We start from the raw sequence: 20,143 nt of genomic DNA, 5'->3' as shown, positions 1-20,143 counted from the left end.
TTGCAATCTACAGAAAATTTTGCTTTTCAGACTTTTTTTTCTAATCCAGCTGCCAATCTTAAATGTTAACAAAGCAAATGAAACTGCAGTGACTTTGTAGTTACATTTATATGAAGTAATATGTTGTCCACAATTAAACACAATAAAGAGGAACATTTGGTAAGCATTATTCTGACTTTCTTTTTTGGAACATACCTGTAGGCTGCAGTTGGAATTGATACTCAGATCATTTACCATAAAGGTAAAAGTGAAGAACTTCTCAACCGAGCCACAGAGCTACAACGGACAGCAGATGACAGTAAATATACATCCTTTCTACTTTCCCAGTCAGTTTATAAGCATGCACGTTAAAATAAATTTCAAAAGCACATCACTAAGGCAGAAGTACTGCTGGAACAGAATAGTGTATTGATCGAAGTTACCACACAAAGTACTTGAAATGGCCACAGGCACAGTTTGAGTAGTTCACGTGTTGTCATCCTGCCAGACACTGAAAGTTTATTTCATTTACAAAAGGACCGTTTCAGATACAACCACTGTTTAAATATGTGATCCTGCAAACAGTTGTTCACAGGCAAATATACTCCATCAAGTAGTTCAACTGAAATCAATTCACAACAGTTTAAGTGTTCAGAAAGCTGGATTTCACCAGTGAAGGATAATAATGAATGTTAAAGGATTTTGGCCTTTTTTCACTGAAAATGGAAGCAAGCTCTAAAATTACAGAAATTACCTCTTCAATTTTGCAGGACGTTTTGAGTTCCTTAAAACTTTTCCTGTATACTTGCTGCAGCTATTCTCAGCAGTTCTGGTAAAGCAAAGAGAGTACTGACTGAGATACAGGTCTCCAGATTTCTCTAAGAAGTTCTGTGACAAGCAAACAATGGCTGGGAGCTGCAAGGTTGCTTTTTCCTTTAGATTATGTGAAGTCCAGAGTGCTAGTATGCCCTATACTAAAAGAGGCTATAGTATACTGCCTATGGTGTATTAAATGCTTAATAACATACCTCCACAGGATAAAATTTACCTTTTTTAATGCCACTTTGATGCCACTCAACTATACCTCCTATTTTCTCCTCACAGGTAACGATTTAACCATTGCAGACACTAGCCGTCACGTTAATGGCACTCTTGCCAGAATGAATGCTCTGCGAAGCCAGCTGACGAGAGCCATCACAAAAATGCAATCAGCAGAGCCAGGTTGTATGAGGAACTTCATCTTTATGATGCTTTATCTTCATACATTTAAGAGCAGATTTTATCTTTGCCTATGGCCTATGAAGTTGGTATTAAGATTTCAGTCCCAGGGAGGCCTAAAGGAATTTGACTGAAACTACAAGACCCAGACAGCAAACATCCAGCTTTAGCATATTCATAATGAAATTATATGTTTTGCCACCTGAAATTATTAACATTCTTCTTGATCCTCCTTACTACAATTGTCCACTCCCACGTTACTCTTGATCTTTTCAGAGCTTGGAGAATCTACAAGTCTGTGGATTTATTGTATTGATAGTCAAAATGTAATCCACATATACATCACACCTAGCAAGTAGAGTATTTGGGAGGTAATTACTGGCAGTCTTGATTGACAAAATCTCACCTTAGTTTTTCAGAAAAGAGACATCATAGAGCATCCAGCAAGTACATCTGAAGGTGTTCAAAGTTGACATGGTCAAGATTTCTTCATTAACTTCAACTAAAAATGGCTGTGTTTTACTGCCAAGACATTATACGTGCAAAATGCCACAGGTTTTACAAATACAGTAGTTGGTAACTCAAAAAAAAATAAAAACCCCAAAATGCCAGGTATGAAAAAACAAAACCACTTCAGTGCCTTGGGTTTCTCTCCTTCAAAGATAACTTTCATGAAAAATATTCAACAAATACATGCATTTTCTTTTAAAAACTTGATGACAAACAACGTATTTTTTCATCTCTGTTCCAACTTCCTTGGCTATATAACACCCATCAAAATCCAAGGACATTGAAAATTTCTAACAGTCTAGAATGCAAATGAGAATTTGTTAAATTTTAAGAATTAATATAACTGTAGACCAACTACAGGAAGTTTTGAATATTCCCTGTGGAAATAAAGAGAAAACCAACCAAGCAAGGTTGGGTCCCCATTCTGCAGAAGGTAAAATCCCCTTAGCCTCACCACTTTCTAAGTACTGGTTATAGCTCACTTGAATATTTGAAAGAGTTCATTTCTTCTCATCCCCTATTTATTTTGTAGTGGAGGCCAGAGAGCGTTTGGAGCAAGGTAAACTGAAGACTGCAGAGGCCGTAAGTGCCACCATGACAGTAATGCAAGCTACAACCCCCATGGATGAGAATGTGAGGTTGTGGTCTCAGAACCTGCAAGACTTCCAGCACAATTCAGCGGCGTATGACAGTGCTGTGCACTCAGCTGGAGATGCAGGTACAGTGACCTGAATTTTGCCATTCCTTAGCATTAAAAGGTCAGGGAATCATCGCAACATCATATTTTATGAATCGTTTACATCGCATATTCATTGCATATAATCTTCTAGCATTTTACCTCCATGAAAACATTTCAAAAATTAGCAGTTGTCTAGAGATTTGACTGTACTTTAAAACTTTTGGATACTTGGGCATTTCCAAAAATGACTTAAACACTTACGGCCTGAAGTCTTATTGGATTTTAAGTCATTTTATCAGGGTACCAAGGTCACACTGAGCAATAGACAGCTGGTTTAAATACTTCTCGCTGTTATGATTGGCGGTTCAGTTATTATTTTTTTAACATTGAGAGGCATTTGAAAACAGGGCCCTTTTGTCCTCAGTAGTACAAACACAGAGGAGAAATGGCCCCTGACTTGATGAGCTTGTAGTCTAAACAAAGGGGGCAAAGAGGATTAGGGAGGAAATATAATATTTAAGCAGGGTGATTGCTGGAAAAGCTTGTAAACATCACATTAATTCCATTTTTATTATTGGGGGGAGGAGGAAGAGTAGAGTAAAAATTGGAAGATTTATGTAAAATTTAAGGTAAATAAAAAAAAAGAAAAACTGAGGAAGGCTACAAAATTGAAATGAAGATGATAGGAAAGAGTGGAAAAAGAGGCAGGGAGAGTGAAGCTGAAATGAAGTGACTGGTGAAAAAAGGAAAAGAACAATTAGGAAAGAAAAGAATCAACCTAGAAGTGAAAATATGCGGAATACAAAATTGCTGACAAGCACCACTATTTATTGCTCGATGTATTCCTGGCTCTGCTCAGGAGGCTCACTAATCCCAAGTTATTCATGGCCACGGAAGCTGGAAATCCAGAACAAGAAATTTCCTGCATATGTTTGATGATATGTACCATCACCTGCAGCACTGTTCAGTGATGGTTTGCCTCCTGAAAGTGCCTCAGAGAAGGTCCATAACTCTATTGACTCTATCTGCAGAAAGTCTGAATCTCAGATCTACTGCCCCAAAACCCTTCTTCTGTCAGGAGCTTTGCAACTTGAGTGTCATTTTACTGCAAATGGTGTTATGAGTACCAAACCCAACATTGCTTCTAGTGCCCCAAAGCCACACTCTTCCTTCTAGACCAGGGAAACCCAAGGGTCATGTTATTTCCAAAATTCAGTAATGGATAAGACCCTCACACTAATATTTTTGGTTAAGTGAGTGCTCCCAAGAATGGTATGAAAGTGGTTCCCTCTGCAAGAAGAAATTCAGTGCTATTCAAAATCCCGATTTCTGGCTCCAGAACTGGAGGTAACTCACATTTCTCTCAGCTTTTCATCCAAAGGAAACACTGAGCCACTCCCTCTGGGAACGGGTAAGCTCACTCTAACTTATGGAGCTACAGCTCCATAAGGCTGTAGTCAATATAACAGTAGTTGTATCACATTGCTGTAAAATGTTTTTGATCACTACAGAGCTCAGTTGAGGCTGTGGGCTACAGGCTCCAACTCCCATTTAAGATAATGTAAATGTGGATATGATTGGCATCCAGGGAGGGAATGGTATGAGGAAAAACATCTAAGAGAAACAGTCTGCTATAGCTTACTTGTTTTTATTCACCTTTACACTTGATTTACATTTAACTTTTACCAGGGCCAGCTTAGTAGATAGAGCAGCAACACAAACTGCATTTGGCTCTTCACGCTCAAAATGTCAGCAGACATTCAGGATTTAAAAAATCTGCTCATTCTAGCTGTTATACTGGAGGAAATATTTCCAGTAGCATTTGAGACGCTCCATAAGAGTGGATAGACCTATAGTCGGTCATGTTCCCAAAAAGGCACGCATGGTACATGCACCACGAGTTGTAAAGAATAGCTCAGCTCCTATGCGATGTGCCTGGCAAAAATGTCTTCTCTGTGATAGTGGGCTTGCAGGTAGGGAGTCACCTTGAAAGTATTGTGATCATACCAGAGTGCCTGGAGGGCCTGCTGACCACAAACTAACTGAGAGATGCTAATATGCAAACTACAGCAACGTGTGGCCTACTACATTTGTGGAGGCAGCTTTTCCATGGCATTTTTGGTCATAAAGCATTTATTTTTTTGCTTTAGGGCATGATGATTTTTTTGCCAGAAAGATCAGATGGAAATAGCTGAGAAGACAGATCAGTGCTACAAAGCAGTCTGGCACGGGTAGTGCTCCAGTCAGATGTGGCTGTGATTCACAGCCTGGGAAGAGAGATGTAGACATGCCAGGGCACGGTGGAGTGCTCTCAGATCAGCTGTGTATGTTGCCAGGAGAGGTTGATCTGGCAGGAGGAATGTCCATCAAAGTCCAAAAGAAAGTCACAAAAAATGTTCAGACAGGTGCCTGAAAAACCAAAACACCTGATCATCATGCCAATAACACTACCATGGCAGCTGAAGCCTCTAAGCTGGCATGTCTGGATTGCCTTTGAATAAAGTTTGCACTTGATTTTTGGAAGGGTGAGAGCATGTCTTGGCTGTGCAGTTTGTCTGACAATACTCCCTGTGTCGCCATTGTGCCGGGAGCTGGTGGGCCTCAGCAGGGGATGAAGGACAATTTGGGAAGGAAAACACTAAAGGAGAAAGTGTCTGCAAGGTTATAGTCAAGGTATTTCCTCCTTGACAGTTTCCCTTGTATTCTTTTTTGTATTTTATCACTTGGTAAGACTAATTTTCCTTTTTCACCCTCACCTTCATCCCAAAGACTAAAATAAAAATCAATATTCTTCTGTGTTGAAGAATGCCATTATAAAGGACAAGAGGAAGGGATTTACGGTGAGATTTTATAACAGTACTAGTAGTAATAGATGTTAGTTTTGTGTTTTCACGTTACAGTTGTGTTTCAAGTTTAATACCTCAAATTTCAGAGGAAAAGCCAGCTTTTCAAGATATCAGATCAGACACAATTCCAATTCAGTTGCTGATTATTAAAAAAAAGGTGGTTGAAATTTGCTAAATCACTTTCCGAGCTTGCAATTTTTTTACTTTAAGAATAATGTGGGCTTTTTTCCAATGATGTGGAACATTCATTTCAAAACGTAAAGAAAACTTTCTGTAAGTTGATTATTATACTAGCTATTCTTTTTAAGTAGAAATTTTAATGCATTCTGGAATTAATGTTTTACCCAGAATTCATTGTAGTTCTTTGAGGATTTGCTAAAATAATGGCACTTTAATGTACAGTAAGCTTTACATAGAATATCTGATTACTGACCCCCAGCACATAAGGTCTTTCAGGACTTAATGGGAATAACTGGAGAGGCTAAAGGTCTACATGGCCCACTCCCACACTGGACATGGAAAGTAAAACACAAGTGAAAAGAGCCAAGCAGAGAGAGGGCAGGACTGTGGCAAATATAGCTTTTCACTCTATCCAAAGAGAAGCAGGACTTGTAGGACTCTGTGGGATCTTCTCATACTCTGGGTTGCTCTGAGTGAGGCTGAGAGCTGCTTCAGTCTTTAGCCAATACAGAACTGGAAGCACAAAAAAGTGATTGGAGGCTACTCTTCCTTCCTTGCCTTCTATACAGTCTCAGTACATCTGAGGATTAGCTCCTCTACCTGTCTCTCTGCTATCTTCTCAGACAAGAGTAAAAATATGAGGGGAAGAATACAAGAGCAGGCGGATGCAAGATGACAAGCCCTAAAATGTAACTGCAAACCCTACAAATCTGGTCTTAACCTTTATAGTGAATCCATGTCATTAAAAATTAACCATGAATACTGGATCTTTCTTATATGCATGTAGCTTGTGGCTAAAATCACATTTCATTACACTCAGCTAGTTGTACCTACAACTAATTAAAGATGAAAAATGATGTGATGTGTAAATATCCTTCAAAGGGCAACATGTCATTGGAATCTGATGTGATCAAATTGAATTATAATTAGGGGTAGTTATTTTTCTTTCTCAAGAATTTTTCTGTCTGCTTATCTTTCTGGGAAATGACTTCTCTCCCTTTGAACACAGCAAAGCACCTGCATTTCCCTTTGATAACAATCCTACTTGCACATGTACCAGAAGACACAGCAGTGAAAGACCAAAGGTCCAGGACTCCAATTCATGACCCAGGCAGATGTAGGCAGGAAAGCTGAAGAGGTTACCACTCACAAGGGCTGGGGCAGGTAGTAAGCACAGTTTAGGTGCACATGCATCATCAGCTAAGGCTTTCTACCGTTGTACAGAACAGGCCTGTTACTGCAGTCTGAAAGCAGCAGTGTTTCCGTTAGCAGACTGGGCTGTGAACCACACACAGACACAACACCTGTCCAGCTGTTGCTGCAGTCTGGGTGATAACCTTTGGGAGAGATGCACAGCTGAGAGCTGAGGGAATCGAGCCATTTATCTCCCCTAAAATGAATTTGAAGAGCTCATGAACCATAGCTCCTAGAGGCAGTTCCCAGGTCAGCCACAGATATCCAGTGAGATGCTGAACAAATAATCATTCTGCTCCAGTTGCCACACCTGTAAAATTGGGTTTAACATTTACCTGCCTTGAAGGACGATGAAAAGGTTAAAACGATTAACATTTGCAAAGCTCCTTGAGGAAAGTATTGCAGAGGTACAACACCACGGTAGTGCCTAGGAGTCCCATGAAAAAGTAGTCTCCTTTGTGCAAACTTCTTTCCAAAAACTTTTGCAATACTAGATCCTGATAAATCACTACCCTTTCGGAAATCACTGCCTCTCACACGCCACAGTTAGGACTTGTTCTTAAAACAGAAGGAGATAGGTGAGTTAACCTAAGAGGGTAAGGAGGAATTTTCCTGGTGCAAAACCAGTGTTACAAAGAGGAAAAAAACAAGCTGTCACTTCTTTTCTAACTGCAGTGAAGAAACTTACAGAAGTCTTCCCTCAACTCCTGGACAAACTGCGCAGAGTAGAACAGAAGGCACCAGCAAACAATATTTCTTCCAGCATTCAGCGGATCAGAGAGTTAATTGCTCAAACCAGGAGTGTAGCAAGCAAGGTAAGACTTTTGCATGGGACTTTTGGTTACTAGTGCTAATAATCAAATGCATCTTACTACGAGCTCCATTTTCTTGGGCTATGTCAGAAGCCCAAACCTTGACATTATCTCCTCCCAACAACTGGATAAACAAAGCACCGTGGAAGTCATTAAAATCTTTACAGTTGCTATTTGCAAGCAATTAACATTACCATGTTATTCATGGTAGACTACTGCTACTGCAGTAGCAACTTTAACTCAGTAATTGGCACAGTGTTAAAGATGGCCACAATAACAAAACCATTTAAAGCTAACACTAATAGGTCATTACTCAGCTGGCAACATTAGTTACAAGCAGTAGTAATTACGGCAATTTAATGCAAACTTTTCTGAGATGACAGTATTTCTTTTTTTCTTTTGAATTAATTTTCTGCAGGGTAGGAGAATCTTTGGCTCATACATATTTAACAGAGAAAAATACTTTCATTATCATACATAAATTATGAGGGATTTTTCTGTGAGAAGAACACTGAGGTCAAAAATTAAAATAGTATATTTTAATTCATTCAGAGAAATAAAAAATTCAGTGCATTACTGTATGTTCACAATGCTGGAATATGCTGTCCACATACATTACCTAAAAAAAGAAAAGCAAAATTCAGTTAGCATGTGTGCAGTGCTTGACTGATCTTTAAATGTATTTCGTCATTCAGTCATATTGTGCTTAAACTTGAAAACATTATTTCAGTTATGTTGAAGGCATTTTGAACTAAAATGAACATGTTTTAAAATTTTATTAGCATCTCATATATATTACTGTAACTTCAGTAATATAACGGGATTACTCGTGAACAGAAAATTGGTCATACTACTCTTAAAGCAAAGAAATAAATTATGGGTAGAAGTTTTATAGCTATGTAAGAATTTCATTATGTGTCATACATAATTATGTAGCCCTGATTCAACTAAGTACACATCTATGTCCCACTGAAATTTAATTTACTTTATGAATATGCTTAAGCACAGTTAATTAGGAGCTTTAATTAATTTTAAAATTAATTCCCTTCATCTTCTTTACAGCGTCTTCCAGAAGCGATTGTTATAAACATACACTTTTGCGTGGCACATACATAGGTGCCAACTCCACTCTTGTAGTAAGCAAGGCTGCTGGCTAAGTATTCTCGCACATTTACCTTAACTAATGTCCCCAGGCAGCAATAATGTGTCTCACTTAGCACACTTGCAACTGCAGGTCCAAGTTTCTATGATGTTTGGAGGCCAATCAGCTGTTGAAGTCAATCCAAAGATCAACGTGGAGGAACTGAAATCTTTCACTTCCATGAGCTTGTATATAAAGCTTCAGAAAGACAACCCACAACTAGCAGCATCTCCTGACAGATTTATTTTGTACCTCGGAAACAAAAATGTAAGAGAATAACCCAGTTAATTTTTATATATATAAAAAAAGAAAATTGAAATAGGTTTGAAGTTTATTTGCCCTTGTTTTTTCCTCTCACTATTTCTCCATGTTTCAAAATAAGAGGTGTCTACTATATGACTGTCATTGATTTTGTGACAAGGAAAGAGCAAGGGTTCCCGAGACCCTGTCCTTGAAACTTCTCACTCCAAACAATGAAGGATTCTCTCTAAGAAGCAAATTAGACTGCCTATGCAGCATGCTGCTGTGAGCCATACTTGCCATCTCCACTGCCAGTACTGAGCTGCTCTGAAGCAGTTAATGTCACCCGCCTGGCTTTTGTGGGCCATGTTTCAATCAGGTTTATGCTGCTGACAGTGTCGATTCCAAATCTCCAAGGTCAGAGGCCCACCAGATAAGCAGGTTTCTTTGCCTGTGGCTTGTGCTGCTGTTGTACAGTCTGTACATCACTACTTTGAAAAACCTAGAAAGGGCATATACTCTCACCACCTGTAAGTGTTGTAAAATAATTGTTCTTTAAATTGTGGTTCCTAAAAGAAGAAAACTCACACCTCACAAGCCAGGTATAATCTAATAGTTGAGGAGAGTAAAGAGGCAGGCTTTTCTTTTTAAGCTTTTCTAAAAAGAATGTCTACTGAATATAAATCAAGCAAAATCCCTCCTGGCAGAATATTTAATTGCAGCATAATACCTAGGCTTTAGACAAATGTTTCTTCCTATTTCCTGCATATGACACTGCACACTAAATACTGTTGAACAGCTTCCCTTTAAACATTACCAATTTACGGCCAGAAGACATCTCATGACCTTGTATTTATCTCAGTCAAAATGGATACGAGGTAAAATATCAGACATTTTTTCTGTGCAGTTCTATCTGGTGAAGGAAAGTAATTAGAGAACGAAGCATTTGTTTATTAGTTATATTTAAAAGTGTCATTTAGTCTATCATATCCCATCCTTTACTAATGTTCTGCATTAAATTTATTTCAATGTTATAGCTCTGACATCCTTCTCCATTGGTGTTTTAGGCAAAAAATTACATTGGTCTTGCAATTAAAAATGACAACCTTGTGTACATTTATAATTTGGGGGGCCAAGATGTGGAGATACCTCTGGACGCCAAGCCTGTCAGCACCTGGCCTTCTTACTTCAGCATCATCAAAATTGAGAGGTAAAGTGACAATGTACATTTCCCCAAAATCAAACAGTTAATAGGAAAAAAAAATCAAACAGAAAAGGATGGGTCAGAACTGCTCATCAGGAGTCTTCAGTGCCTGGTTCTACTCCTGCTGAAATAAATGGAAATTGTCTTTGCTTTTAGAGAGCCAGGACCCGAGGGGCCACAGGGGGGAAGAGAAAGTATCTGTAGTGTCTTTCCCCCCAGGGTACCAGTCTTCTAGTGAGGAAACAAAAAACCTTCCTGGAGTTGGAGGCTTGCTTGTTCTTTTTTAAGTCTAGCCAACACAAAACTCTCTTCTCTTACAATTCCCTTCTACAGGATTGGAAGACACGGCAAAATGTTTTTAACTGTGCCTAGTCTTAGCAGCACAGCTGAAGAGAAGTTCATCAAAAAGGGAGAGGTTCTTGGTCCTGGCTCCCTTCTGAATTTGGAACCTGAAAATACTGTTTTCTACGTTGGCGGAGTGCCTCCAGGCTTCACGGTTGGTCACATAAATACTCTATATTCAGACTTAAATAATGCAAACCTATCTTACTGGGCCTCCCTGTAAACACATGAATGGTTATAAATAAAATGTCCTTATTTAATCATTTATCAGCCTAGGACTCCATATTCTTAGCCATGGTGAAAACTACTGCTTTTTCTAGCGTATCATCTCACACAGTAAGACAATCAGATTCCTGTTAGCTGTCATTAAAGTTTTCTGAAATGTAATAATAAGAAAGAAGCTTGCTAGCTGTGAAGTAGTACATACAAATTAAGGCCTATTATCCCAGCTTAACAAAGTTTGCAAGCTACCAGTCTTTTTCAGTGCTAATGAGTTCAATGCTTACAATTTCTCTTTTACAACTGCTGCAAAAATGAAAAGTAATGTATTGTTAATATTAGGACAGTGTGGCAAACTAGTAATACAGTGATTTGTTTGAATTCAAATGATCATTGGTTCAAATCCAGCCTTACGGCAGCATGAAGACTCACCTGTGCAAAACATGTCCGAGGACCTGCTTGAGACAGTTCCTTCGGTCTAGTTCCTAGTGAACAGCACCCATCTCATCACAGTCAGCATGAAGTAGCACCTCACCTACCTGCCTCTGTGAACATACCAGGTCCTCTTTTTGGATTTAGAAATTGTTACGAATTATCTTGGCTATGAAAATTACATGGCTGAATGAAAACATACTTAGAAAGACTTTAAAGAATGCTAAATTCTTCAAGATAACTGTAGTAGGTGCTAAAAACATCCAACTACTGTTCCACAACCAGCCCTCCTAACAATATAAAAACAAAGATTTACTCAATACACTTATGTATTCCTGAGCTTTTGCGTTGCTGTGACTACCAGATACATGCCATGGTTTGAATTTTAGATTACTGAGCCCTGGGTGCAAATTGCCTGGGAATGGGACTGAGGACTGAATAATAGTTGCACACAAAAAGTAATCAGAACCCTTCAGGTCTGTTCCAGAACAGGGCAGAGGAAAAGGAAAAGAGAGAAGTGAATGAAAATGGGAAGAGGAATGGGATGGAAAAGATTCATGGAATTATTTGATAAGCATATGAGTCTTTTCTCTTAGGAATGGACACGTCATGTTTTCATTCATTAACATACAGTCTTATTTGCTTAAAGCTTTTGCCTTTGCTTCCGTATTATATATTTTGTAAATATGAAATGTACCACTTACTTAACCATTAGAAGTCTCATACTTAACATAATTTAACAGAATAGTAGAAGAAACAAAGGAAAAAAAGGAAACATTATGATTTACGAAATGTATCTGTGCCACAGATAAGAATCTCATTTTCTCTTACAGCTACACATACTCTGCATTGCTATATTACCATTATTATTATATTGCAAGTAAAATGGAAATAATGAGAAGCCGAAGAAAAGTTACCGGCAGTGATCAGACTCTGAAGTACAAGAGGTGTTATTAATATCACACCTGTTCCACAAGGCAGAGTATTTTAACACTAAAAGAATGATTCACTAGCTCTGTCAGCTTTATTCTTTTGTATTTTTCCCTTCACCAATGTGGCTATTTAAATTCCATTTACAGTGACCTTTGTTAAAAGAAGGAGTTTCTATATCCTGCTGTTTAAAATAACACCTACTGAAGATTAGCCACTGGCACTTCGAATCCAAGTCTCCTGGGTTTAAAGTGCTCTCTCTTTTGTCACGGTATGAAGTAGTTTTTCTGGCAGCTAAGGATGTCTATACATTAGACATGAAATATCTATTGAGAGATTCAAATACACTGAGCAAGGTCTGCGGTTAGTCAAATCCTAACCCTTTTCCCCTTTTCCAAGTGTGCTCCCTTCAAAACTACAAAAGAAGTTTTTTGTTTGCAGTTGCCTTACCCCGTCTGTTGTTCCCACTGTGAGAACATTTATGTGCTCCATTTTAACTTAGAGCACAATGGCCATATCATCATAAGGACAGCAAAGACTATTCCAAGGTAGCACCACCCCATTTGTTTCAAAGTATGAAGAGCACCGAGACAAAACTGACCCCAGACCCAAATGCTTTCGTGATACCCAAATAAAGAGCGTGACCTTTCTCCTTTTACTTTTCCTTGCCCTCTGCACAGCTCCCTCCTAGCTTAAACCTACCTGGCTTCATCGGCTGCCTGGAACTGGCTACCCTGAACGATGATGTCATCAGCCTATACAACTTCAAGCACGTCTATAACATCGACACCACCACATCGCCACCTTGTGCCAGGTAGGGGACAGTCCCACCGTCACTCTGCTGCTCTGGTTTGCAGAAAGCGCCAGTCCTGGTGGTTCATTCCTGTTTCAGAATACAAATGTGAAGGTGATACTGAGTTATCCAGAAGGAACTTGGCCACTTTTAACTCCTAGTTGCATCAGCAAGTTAAACTTACATATTTTTGCTGTGTCTCCATTAACTCTCTCACAACCTTGCTCATGCCTTCAAAAGGGAAACAGAGTGCATCTGCCCTGCCGTGTTTGCTACAGCATGGTCCAGGCTCCCTCCTTACCCATGCTGCTTGCCTAGAACAGGACTGCTCCTGACTAGAATCATGTCGCTGCAAAATACGGCCACAGCCAGTTAGCTCCAGTGGGCCTGGTAAACTTGAGCACACCCCCATCCCCAGCTAACAAAGCCCGTAAGGAAGTTATCTCTCTGCCATACACTCTTAAACCCACAACAGAAATTCCTCAGATAAGCTGTTCACAAACTGGGAAATGCAGCCACTAAAGTAGAAGTGAACATCAACCGCAGCATTCGTTTAGCACAGACATAGCAGGCGTTCTGTTCATACAACAGGCAGCAACAGTAGAATCTCTCTATACAAAGAACAGGAGAGAAACTTGCAGCTCTCACTGGGAAGAAATGCAGGAGGTGTGGGGACAGAGCAAATGATTGCTCCCCACGCCATTCCCACAGGGAGCGCAAGCTGCTGCTCTCCAGGACAGTGCATGCGGGCCGCTCCTGGGCTCCGCAGCAGAGCCCATGCTTGGCTAAAGGCCTTGGAGAATTCAAATGGGTTTCTGCACAAACTGGGCGAGCTCTTAATAGAAATGTATGTGTATCCTTATAATGAGGAGGTGTTGCGGGCCTGCCACTTTACAAGGCTGAGCAAAGAAATTTCCTGTCCTCTACATACAACACAGGATAAAAGCATGATCTAATGATGAAGGAATTAGATACACCTTCAAAGCTACACATTATTTTTCAGAAAAAATTCCCAGAAAGAATTTCAAAGAAAAAGTCATCAGTCTCACCGCTGCCAGGAAGAAGCAGCAGTTGAGAACAATTATTTCAAGAAAGTATTTTAATTGTAAAGGCCTTTAAATTTCCCCAAATTAAAATGGTGATATGCCAAATATTGCTTCCCTGCTTGTTTTTTCATAGAAATAAGTTGGCTTTCACTCAGAGCCGGGCTGTGAGCTATTTCTTTGATGGCTCTGGCTATGCCTTGGCAAGAAACATTGAGAGAAGGGGAAGATTCAGCCAGGTGACTCGGTTTGATATAGAAGTTCGAACACCTACAGACAACGGATTGATCCTGCTGATGATTAATGGGGTGAGTACCAAATCCTGCTGGTACCATTTATCCATGAGCACCACAAGTTCTCCAGTACTTACAGTACCATGGAAAATCCAAAATGCTTATGCCCTTACATTTAACTTCTGGAAAGAGAAATACTTTGTGTTCATCTGGTGCATGTATACATTAAGAGAGAACTGGAATGTGTTCTGCAAAGGCCCCAGGAAGCCAAGGACCTGAGCTGGACTCTGCTCTCATCCAGAGACAATCAGGACTGCAGACTGGTCATACCCCTGTGATGACACTTTGAGAGATACTTCAGTTAAACCCAGTAGTTGCACCTTTATTTAAATGTGAATGCACAATCAAAGTGATAGGAAATTTCTGTGAAGTAACTCCCATAAAGCAGCCACTTCGTTGTAGCTGCCACTTTATAACTGTGTCCCAGGGTGTACTAGAGTTAAATATTTATTTAAGTTACTGAAAATAAAAAGTAGCCCAAATAAAAAGGCTTGATGCAAATATCGCCAGCTTTTCAGAAGTCTGAGGGTGATGCAAACTCTATAAGGGTTTGAAGAAAGTAGACTCCACATGCAAATATCCTCTGAAGACAAACTCAGATTTTTTTTGTCTTTGGGCATCTCCACATCAAGCTCCCAAGTCCTGTGTGGGTTACAACTTGGTAAAGCCACAGAAAATATTTTACTATGTAGATGCAGTCACAGACATACACTTGTCTAGACAACTACATGTACCACTGCATTGAGCATTTAGAAGAGAAGAAAATCCACTCTCACTAGAAGAGCTGCTCTCTAGTGTTTGCCTTTAGGGTAACTTCCAGAGGAGAGTTGTGGGCAGCAATTTGCTCTGCGGCATAGCATGCCACCACCAACCTTTGCTCTTAGGAGGTTTTGGACTAAGCAACAGCTGTTAGAAGTTTCACAGCCTCTATTGCAGAACAGACATTTTTCTTCCAAGCAAAAGTGCCCAGAGGTCTGTCGGAGATGTATGCACTTTGTGTGTTACAGTGGAAACTGCAATCAAGTTGGATCTTAGCTGTGGAAGACCATGCCTGCTCAAAGGCACTTTTAGAAAGACTGTGTAAGCTGGCCATTATTCAGTCCTGCAAAGACAGCTCATAAATATTCTGAATGTAATCCCTGTTTCATTTTCAAATTTAAGCTGTTCAAGACAAACCCAAGCTGCAGTTTAATTTAAAAGCGCTAGATTACAACCTACTTTCACTACTTTAAGTAACGACTTCTGAGGGTGGACTCATTTGTGTCACAGACAGCAGTTCTTGGCCTGCAGTAGTTTTTTGATAATTATCATTTCCATGTTTCCATTAGGCATGGGAACAACAGCATGAACACTAGGAGAGAAGACAAACATTAGCATTAAAAGCATTAACCCAGATGCACGGTTGCTGTAAACTGTCCTTTCTGCTTCTTTATGTTCAGATTTGGAACAAGACTAATTCCATGGTACAGATCTTCATTTCAAGCACTCCCTAAAGATTTTCTAAAGTAGAGCTCCTGTTTATAAAGTTTAGGTCACCCAGCCACAGAACAGAAGCCAAACCATGAAGCAGGAACAGTCAGGAAATCCAGAAACCAAATGCACAGTAAATACACTCATTGCTCAGCCTTCAGCAAATAAATCAGTGCTGATGAGGGCTGTGAAAAGATACAATCCTGAGCTATTACAGGTGTCACAACAGAAGCTACTAATGCAGATACAGCCATTCTAGCACAACATTGCTTTTACCAGTATAACATCTTTCATTTGGGGTATGTGGTATTACTTCGACAGTAAATAGATGTGTTTGCATTAGGAATACTCTGCTGGTAAAGAATATTGACAGTACTGCACTACCAAATACTATTCCTACAGGGAAACAGTTCACCAAGTCTTCAAATAAGTGCTGTTTATCAAACAACTATGTGTGCATGTGTATACATACACATATATATAAAAATAATCCAGAAACTGTGTTATAGTTTTGCAAATAAAAAGACCTTTTCCCAGCATGCTTTTCACAATGTCAGACACTCTCGTAACACTGTTTATTAATTTTTTTTAAATTGCTGCCACAATCATAGTGCTTTTCTGACTGCTGTTTTGTTTTATACAGAGTATGTTCTTCAGTCTAGAGATGCACAATGGTTTCTTGTACCTCCGCTATGACTTTGGCTTCAGCACCGGCCCTGTGCTGCTAGAGGACTCCATGAAGAAAGCTCAGATTAATGACGCTAAATTTCATGAGGTAGAGATGCGGTTACAATCACAGCCATTTGACCAACTATCCCAGCAGCTCCAAAGTAGCAATAATTTGCTCCAACACCAATGAAAGGAGCAAAAGCATGAGGGGCCAGGTGGTGATGCAGTAGAGCGGGCAGAAGAGTAGAGCTCATGCCTGTCTTGCATGTGAAAGAGCATATGCAGGTCCCACCACTACTGAGCGGTGGAAAGGGAAGGCTTTCCCTGCCTCCCGGTAAATCAGTGCTTGTGGAGAGATTCTGCATATTACTAGCCAAGGACAGGACAGTTCACGTGGGAGAAAAAGTGTATTAATTCAAAATGAGATTATATCCAGGACAACTACGTCCTTCAAATATACAACTCTCCTCAACTAAAAACATGTCATTATGTTAACTTGATCACCTTAGTTGTTACGTATTGTATTACAAGAAACATTGCATTTCCCATTTCATTTGAAGGGAGAATTAATTTGGTAGCAGTCTTTTATATATGCATAGTATTTTAGGGACTTTGGCAGATCTAAAATATCTACTTGTATTTGGTTTAAGAGAATTTGATTTAAGCCAGTGGAACTGTGACAGTGACAGTAGCAAATTCCCCTTAGTGGCTTGCTTCTCCTGCCGTTTACTTGATGTAAATTCAAAGTCTGACTCCTGATCCACAACTACAGCTACAATTCTGTTCAACCTGTTTAAGCGAAGCACAATTAAGGCTTTTATGCTTTGACAATGAAATAAGTTTTTTAAGAAGTATATGCCCTAACTTCTTGGACAAATCAATAAAGCACTCTGAAGTTAATGCAGCTTATCTGTTTGACGCAGTGTAGAATTCGACATGGGGTACTTTCATGTGGATTTATTCATAAGTGAAATATCCTGGGTTTTCAGTCATCAGAGAAATTGTGACATCAAAATAAGCTCCCTACTAGTAATTGTTGTCAGCCTCTCCTGATTTACAAACAACTGTTTTGATAAATGGGAGGAACTTTTCAAACAAAAAGATATGAAGATGCAATCGATTTTGCAAAATCACCATGACAACTTATAAAAGATGACATTCTGGACACTTTTAAGTACGTTTTTCTTTTCAGATTTCTATTATATATCACAATTCTAAGAAGATGATCTTGGTAGTAGACAGGCGACATATAAAAAGTGTGGACAATGAAAGAACAGCAATGCCATTCACAGACATCTACATTGGAGGAGCGCCTACTGAGATCTTGCACTCCAGGTTGGTTTACAACTGGGATTTAATTATTGTCTTCAAGTAATCACCATGTTTAAGTTATGTTGTATGACCTGTGCTGAAGAGCTTACAATAAAACATTTTTCCCAGCCTCAACACCTTATGTAAAACAACCCCCCAGACAATCTTCTAGGTTTCTCTCAGAGTTCTGAAGTACCAAGGATTAGGCTTGATACAGCACAGGTAAATTCTGCTGAAACTGGTCTACTTTTAGTAAGCATAACAGAAACTGTTGTCTTCTCAAAACAAAAAGGCATTTTCAAAGAACACATGAATATATAGAATCGCTATTCCTCCTTGCTCTGCAAAAAGTGATCTTTGTAAAATAGCAATGCACTAGCTGAAGGATCAAAACCCTCTACCAACTGCATTTTGAAATCTAAAGATTGTATTTTTCCTACTATGCACTTCAGTTCTGATCCATCTCAGTTTCTCTCTAGACCCAAGTCAGCTGGCTCTGTGTGAGCGTGGGAAGAAAAGAAAAAGCCCCGTTTTCCCATCGTACCATTTGACAGAAGCCAAGTTTAATCTCAGTAGACTGTATAACTCTCATTTCCTGCAGTGGGAATCTGCCAGACCAGGGTCACGCTCTGGGAGAGCAGGCTGGCTGCTTGAAGAAGGGTATGCTCTTCTGACAGGCAATATTCCCGGGGTCAGACAGCAAGGCCAGCATTTTCAGAAGCGCTCCAGATGCTGTTTTAAGTGTCACAACTGCTAACAGAAATAGCATCTCTCTTTAAAATACCCTCTATGTAAAAAAAAAAGAGGGGGGAGATAGCAGATGTTGCACAATAGTTTCCAGGAATTAGTGGTAAATCTCCTGAAACCTTATTTTGTTGTCAGGAGAGCCTGTTGAATCAATGAATAATGTCTGAGATATAAAACACTTACAGATTAAGCTTTAAGATAGGGACAAACTTCATGTAAAGGAAAATGATGCCTTTCAATCCCATGTAATTATTTGAACATCCAAACAAAATGGTGGGCAAGGGAGAAACAGTATATAATTTATCTGGCCTTTCAAATAGCTCTTTACAAAGGTCTGTCATAAGGGGCTATTAAGAAAACTAGTGGCGTGGAAGGGGGAAAAGCTGCAGTGGATTAGAAAGCAGCTGGGAAACAGAAAATAGGACATAGAGTAACTCTTCAATTTTCACAATATAAAGAGTCTACAGCACATGCCCAAAGGATCTCTCTTAGGGCTGGTATTAAATACATTAATGATCTAGAAACAAAGCACAAAAGGATGGTGAAAATTACTTTGGTTAATCAAGCCTAGAGAACACTGAAAAAGCCCAGAAGGACCTAGAAATCTAGGCAACTGAGCAACTCAATGGCAGATGAAACTTGTTCACAAATGTAGGATACAAGATAAATCGCATGAATTATGCCCGCGGTTTTCTGAGTGAATTGTGGTTATGCTGCAAAACACCTGGAAGGTACTGTCAAAGCAGGAAAAACAGCATCTCAATGAACAAGTCATATCAAAAAAAAATCCATAGGCATTGTAAAAATATGACCAATTATAATATTGAAAAATGTATATTGAAATTATTTAAGCAGAGCTACACCTTTGCCTTGAATATCGTACCCAGCTTTGGTTCTCGTAACAAGGGTAGACAGCAAAAAGTACGGTCCAAATGTGGCAACATCTTCCCATTTTCATCAGGAGCATAAGTTGTTATTACCATTACATCTACTGATGATCTACTACTATCTATCTACTACTAGTAGTATCTACTACTGATATTTATGGTTCCTTTTTCTAGGATGATTTACATTTGACTGACATTGGGGGGCAGCAGCAGGGGGAAAACAAGCTGTAGTCTTAGAAGAGCTCAATATTCTTTCAAAGCAGTATATTTTAATTCGCTTCAACAGCACTTTCCTCTGTCAATTGCCTTTTTTCCCAAATAAATGAATCTGGAAGTACCATTATACATTATTTTTCTCCCAACTCAGTCACTGCATAAAGCAGAAAGCTAAGGGGAGGCAGGAGCACTGGGCACTGGGAACTGTTAAGAAACAAACTCAGAAGCCTTTCTTTAGGTTAAAACCTATCTTCTGTAGTTCCTGTTGCTCCTAGAAAATGTTAAGTTAATGGCATTTAACAGAAAGGCACATTTATGGCATCCAGCCAGTCACATTGTCAGTCAGAGTAGAGATTAAACTGGTTGACTGATACCCGGCACTGATCCAAATCCCAGTGAGGATGGCAGGAGCCTTCCTGTTGATTTTGCCTTCCTGCTGATTTCACTGAGAAGCTGATTAAGCCCCTACAGTGCTCCTCCTCTCACCTTATTTCAGACAAATACATCTGCACTACTTCACCTGATGGTCCATTTTTGCCAATGTAGAAAAATAAGCATTTTCACAGCTTGATTCATTTGTCGTGTTTCCAATGTCTACCTTACAATAAGATAACTCATAGACAACTAGTGCAGAAGCAGATGTCAATACTGTCAGTATCATCTCATGTCAGGTGAGAAGAATCCCACTGCTAAGGTCCATCCTGTAGAAAGCACAAAGACCGTTTACAGGCAGCCAGGTCAAAACTCCAGACTTCACATTTACTCCTTCAGTGTATTTATTCTCTAGT

The 20,143-nt window shown here is 39.5% G+C and overlaps 1 protein-coding gene and 1 long non-coding RNA gene across 3 annotated transcripts in view; one reads left to right on the top strand and one right to left on the bottom strand.

Moving 5' to 3' along the window:
• LAMA4 (laminin subunit alpha 4) overlaps window positions 1–20,143 on the top strand; it is a 110,380-nt gene that overhangs the window by 67,719 nt on the left and 22,518 nt on the right. For both annotated transcript variants that reach the window (XM_076333444.1, XM_076333445.1), the window contains exons 15-25: window positions 202–298; window positions 1,084–1,200; window positions 2,240–2,425; window positions 7,282–7,421; window positions 8,653–8,826; window positions 9,867–10,009; window positions 10,337–10,499; window positions 12,607–12,740; window positions 13,899–14,070; window positions 16,169–16,300; window positions 17,387–17,529. In XM_076333444.1, coding sequence (XP_076189559.1) covers window positions 202–298; window positions 1,084–1,200; window positions 2,240–2,425; window positions 7,282–7,421; window positions 8,653–8,826; window positions 9,867–10,009; window positions 10,337–10,499; window positions 12,607–12,740; window positions 13,899–14,070; window positions 16,169–16,300; window positions 17,387–17,529 — 1,601 coding nt within the window. The remainder of the gene's footprint in view (window positions 1–201; window positions 299–1,083; window positions 1,201–2,239; window positions 2,426–7,281; window positions 7,422–8,652; window positions 8,827–9,866; window positions 10,010–10,336; window positions 10,500–12,606; window positions 12,741–13,898; window positions 14,071–16,168; window positions 16,301–17,386; window positions 17,530–20,143) is intronic.
• Window positions 225–20,143, bottom strand: part of LOC143158041 (uncharacterized) — a 47,408-nt gene continuing 27,489 nt past the window's right edge. The window contains exons 2-4 of the long non-coding RNA XR_012994898.1: window positions 8,594–8,811; window positions 734–808; window positions 225–276 (exon numbers count right to left, since the gene is read on the bottom strand). This is a non-coding gene — a long non-coding RNA (uncharacterized LOC143158041). The remainder of the gene's footprint in view (window positions 277–733; window positions 809–8,593; window positions 8,812–20,143) is intronic.

This window comes from Aptenodytes patagonicus, chromosome 3 (assembly GCF_965638725.1).
Source record: "Aptenodytes patagonicus chromosome 3, bAptPat1.pri.cur, whole genome shotgun sequence".
Taxonomy (NCBI): Eukaryota; Metazoa; Chordata; class Aves; order Sphenisciformes; family Spheniscidae; genus Aptenodytes; species Aptenodytes patagonicus.
This window is presented reverse-complemented; position numbering and strand designations above follow the sequence as displayed.